Source organism: Mandrillus leucophaeus, unplaced genomic scaffold (genome assembly GCF_000951045.1).
Source record: "Mandrillus leucophaeus isolate KB7577 unplaced genomic scaffold, Mleu.le_1.0 Scaffold310, whole genome shotgun sequence".
Taxonomy (NCBI): domain Eukaryota; kingdom Metazoa; phylum Chordata; class Mammalia; order Primates; family Cercopithecidae; genus Mandrillus; species Mandrillus leucophaeus.
In genome coordinates this window covers 1,043,045-1,047,458 of record NW_012103255.1, presented here as the reverse complement: position 1 = coordinate 1,047,458, position 4,414 = coordinate 1,043,045, and the positions used below count along the sequence as shown (strand labels likewise).

Genomic DNA, 4,414 nt, shown 5'->3' with positions numbered 1-4,414 from the left:
AAGCTAGTTTCGGCCACTCCTTTGGCATCCTTTCCTGCCAGCTGTGGAATAATGCCCACTGTCTAGCACTGCCCCTGCCAGAGGTTCTTGCCTTCCACAATCGTGGCTTCCAGAAAACAGTAGCATTCGGTAGTGCTGTGTGCGGAGACCCCCAACAATGTGATGACTGCGGAGAGGGAGGCACCTGGGAGAGGATCATTAGGGAGAGGTAGAAGGCAGGGAGGCCTCCAGGATTCTTTCCCAGTGCCCCTGGTTCCCAGAGCTGATGATGCCTCCAGGGTGATTGGCAGCTCTTTGTTTCAGCCCCCCCTCACCCGCCTGCTGGCCCCCCCTCCAACTCTGTCCCTCCGCCCCCCGGCTCCTGCTCTCTCCGCCTAGCCTTTTCCCCTCCCAGCTGCCTGCCTGCCAGGGGTAGTGAGCCGGCTGAAAGGCATGGAGACGCAGGAACTTCGGGGGGCCCTGGCTCTTCTCCTCCTTTGCTCTTTCGCATCTGCCAGTCAGGACCTGCAGGGTAAGCCTGTCTCCATCCTCTGAGACCGCTCTCTGTGTCTTCCCCATTTTCCCTCAATCCAAGTAGCAGAGAGCATGTGGGCAAAGGGAGAGGGAAGAGTCTAGAAATTGAGCCAGAGGAAAACGTTAGACTGCCTAGGGTTCGTGAAATTATGGCCTGGTGGACAGGAGTGGGCACCACAGAGTAGTGGGGGAGTTGGAACGGGCCAGGGTCAGGCATGAGGCCAGGGCAGAGGACTCAGGAACTGGATGCTCAGGCTGTCTGGCTGGGGTGGTTCCTGAGCATCTGTAGGCACCCTGGGGTCTGGGAGAGCAGCCTGAAGGTGGGCATACTGTAGGTCCCTGGGCTTCGTGCCTCTGGGCTCCTGGCTGCCCAAGGATAGGGCGGGGGTGGGGACCAAGAAGCCTGGGCTCTCCCGGAGGTCTGGTGGTGGGATGGGCCAATGGATGTGGGAGAGGTAGCTGGAGCAGATGACACAGGCATAGATTCTTTACTGGCTGGAGGGAAAACCACAGATTGGCCAGGACACAGGAGGCAGAGGAGCTGGGTCCTACATTCCGGTGGGAGATAGCCCAGATGGTGGGAGGGTCAGAGCCCTCAGTGGGCAACTGTTCTTATCCAGAGCGAGTGTGCTGTGCCCCTAGGATGGAAGGAGGGGAACTAGGGTGTGGAACGAGCCAAATCCAGGAATGGAAAGAGAAACTGCCTCCCGTTTCTGCGTTGTGGGAACCAGGTGCCACTCCTGAGGGGGATCAGCACAGCATCTCCTTTGCGCCACCTGGTGGGGGCATCTCAAATTTGTGGGGTGCTGTTTGTGTTTCAAAGTGAGCCTCAAACCTGCAGGTTCCCAGAAGGTGGTAATAGGCAATAATGGGGAAAGGAAGGCACAGCGGCTCTGTCTTCTGAGAGCAACAAGAGTTGAGGTTTTGTTTTGTTTTGTTTTTTTGAGACGGAGTTTCACTCTTGTTGCCCAGGCTGGAGTGCAGTGGCGCGATCTCGGCTCACTGCAACCTCCGCCTCCCAGGTTCAAGCGAGTCTCCTGCCCCAGCCTCCTGAGTAGCTGGGATTACAGGCGCCCGCCACCATTCCCGGCGAGTTTTTGTTGTTGTTTTTGTATTTTTAGTAGAGACGGGGTTTCACCATGTTGGTCAGGCTGGTCTCAAACTCCTGACCTTAGGCGATCCACCTGCCTCAGCCTCCCAAAGTGCTGGGATTACAGGTGCGAGCCACTGCGCCCAGCCAAGGGTTGAATTTTGAGGTGATTAACACTGCCTGGTGATGGGAATAGGGAGTGATGTGGGCTCAGGGGAGGGCATACCTTAGCATTTGATCCCATTCTCTAACCTTGATAACCCCTGCCTGACCAGTAATTGACCTGCTGACTGTGGGCGAGTCTCGGCAGATGGTAGCTGTGGCAGAGAAGATCCGGACAGCCCTGCTCACTGCTGGGGACATCTACCTCTTGTCCACCTTCCGCCTGCCCCCCAAGCAGGGTGGCGTCCTCTTTGGCCTCTATTCTCGCCAAGACAACACGCGATGGCTGGAGGCCTCTGTTGTAGGCAAGATCAACAAAGGTGACTGGTGGGCATCTCCTTTCCTGCAATGGTGACCTCTTTTAAGTATTATCCCTCATCCCTACTTCACAAGTGCTTCCTCATTCTCCTTGGCCTCCACTGGGGACCAAGGTCCCATCAGGCTGTGCCCAGACATCAGGGGCGCCTGGTATGGGGTGCTTACAAGGTGCTTTAAGAGGCCATGTACCAAACAATAGGGTGAGGCTTGAGTCCTGATATTTGTAGGGATGGGAGGTTGTACTTGGGGATGCTTGGAGGGAGGTGAGGCATGTCTCTGTGCCTCAGCGGTGGTATAGAAAGGTCTTTCAGATCCCTGGAACAGTTCAGTGGCCACAGAACCAGCTGTCACCATAGGAGAGGATAGAGTCATCTGATACCAATGAATACTAAGAAAGTATTTATCTCTAAACCAATTATTTTTTCCAACGGAGTCTCGCTTTGTTACCTAGGCTAGAGTGCAGTGGTACAATCTCAGCTCACTGCAACCTCCACCTCCTGGGTTCAAGCGATTCTATCTTAGCCTCCTGAGTAGCTGAGACTGGTGCTCACCACCACGCATGGCAAACTTTTGTATTTTTAGTAGAAATAGGGTTTCACCATGTTGACCAGGTTGTTCTCGAACTCCTGACCTCAAGTGATCTGCCCACCTTGGCCCCCTAAAGTGCTGGGATTACAGGTGTGAGTCACTGTGCCTGGCCTCTAAACCAATTTCAAAAACATTTATTGTGTACCTATTACATACAAAGTGTTGACAGCTACATAGTAGAATTAGGGATGGGGGCCCTAGAGATGTGGTATCCAGCAGAGTTGATCCAAGGCTCAGCTGGGAGGCAGGGGGAAGGGGATAGCACCCATACTGATCTCCCCTCCTGGGCAGTACTGGTGCGATACCAGCGGGAGGATGGCAAAGTCCACGCCGTGAACCTACAGCAAGCAGGCCTGGCCGATGGTCGCACACACACAGTTCTCCTGCGACTCCGAGGTCCCTCCAGACCCAGCCCTGCTCTGCATCTCTATGTGGACTGCAAACTGGGTGACCAACATGCAGGCCTTCCAGCACTGGCCCCCATTCCTCCAGCAGAGGTCGATGGGCTGGAGATTAGGACTGGACAGAAAGCATATTTGAGGATGCAGGTGAGCCGGGAGGAGCCTCTGAGTTCTGTGGAAATAGAATTTGCACCAGTTGGGGAAGGGGTTGGTAGACCTTCCCACCTTACTCTGCTGCTATCCCCCCAGGGCTTTGTGGAATCTATGAAAATTATTCTGGGTGGGTCCATGGCCCGGGTAGGAGCCCTGAGTGAGTGTCCATTCCAAGGGGACGAGTCCATCCACAGTGCAGGTAACACAGAGACTTGTTTGCTGACATTGGACCATGGGTCCTGTGGCCTTTGGTGACTCCTGTCTTCTTGACCTCCCTCTCCATTAAAACCCATTCCTTTGGCTCACCCATTCCTAGGGTTTCTAACCCTGTTATTCCAAATCTTTTACCTGACTCCACAATCTCCAATATAGCCATCCCAGAAAAAAAAGCGATCCAAGAGAGGAATTAGTTAATTGCTTGGTCTTGGCTGACCAAGAGATACTGGTCTCCAGTATTTTTTTTTTTTTTTTTTTTTTTGGAGATGGAGTCTTGTTCTGTTGCCCAGGCTGGAGTGCAGTGGTGCAATCTGGGTCACTGCAAGCTCCACCTCCTGCATTCAAGTGATTCTCCTGCCTCAGCCTCCCAAGTAGCTGGGATTACAGGCGCCCACCACCATACCCGGCTAATTTTTGTATTTTTAGTAGAGATGGGGTTTCACCACATTGGCCAGGCTGGTCTCGAACACCTAATCTCAAGTGATCCACCTACCTTGGCCTCTCAAAGTGCCGGGATTATAGGCGTGAGCCACCGTGCATGACCTGGTCTCGAGTCTTTTATAGTTCCCACTGGCAGCTGTCACTAGCAATTTCTCTGAGTATTGCCCATCTGCCTGCTCTCTCTGACAGGGATGTTCAGAAGCTCTCACCTAAATAAAACCTCCCCAGATACTTGAGGGAGAGCTCTTGAAGAAGGGAATGGGATGGCTGGGTGTGGTGGCTCACACCTGTAATCCCAGCACTTTGGGGGGCCGAGGTGGGCTGATCACTCAAGGTCAGGAGTTCAAGACCAGCCTGGCCAACATGGTGAAACCTCATCTCTACTAAGAAATACAAAAAATTAGCTGGGCATGGTAGTGGGTACCTGTAGTCCAGTTACTTGGGAGGTGGAGGCAGGAGAGTCGCTTGAACCCGGGAGGTGGAGGTTGTGGTGAGCTGAGATCGTGCCACTGCATTCTAGCCTGGGCAACAG

At 53.9% G+C, this 4,414-nt stretch overlaps 1 protein-coding gene across 3 annotated transcripts in view; it reads left to right on the top strand.

Moving 5' to 3' along the window:
- Positions 1–327: 327 nt before the first annotated feature.
- Positions 328–4,414, top strand: part of THBS3 (thrombospondin 3) — a 24,006-nt gene continuing 19,919 nt past the window's right edge. For 2 of the 3 annotated variants that reach the window (XM_011987479.1, XM_011987478.1), the window contains exons 1-4: positions 328–511; positions 1,879–2,085; positions 2,963–3,219; positions 3,322–3,424. In XM_011987479.1, coding sequence (XP_011842869.1) covers positions 433–511; positions 1,879–2,085; positions 2,963–3,219; positions 3,322–3,424 — 646 coding nt within the window. In that variant the 5' untranslated portion in view covers positions 328–432. The remainder of the gene's footprint in view (positions 512–1,878; positions 2,086–2,962; positions 3,220–3,321; positions 3,425–4,414) is intronic. The other variant, XM_011987481.1, reaches the window with a different exon arrangement.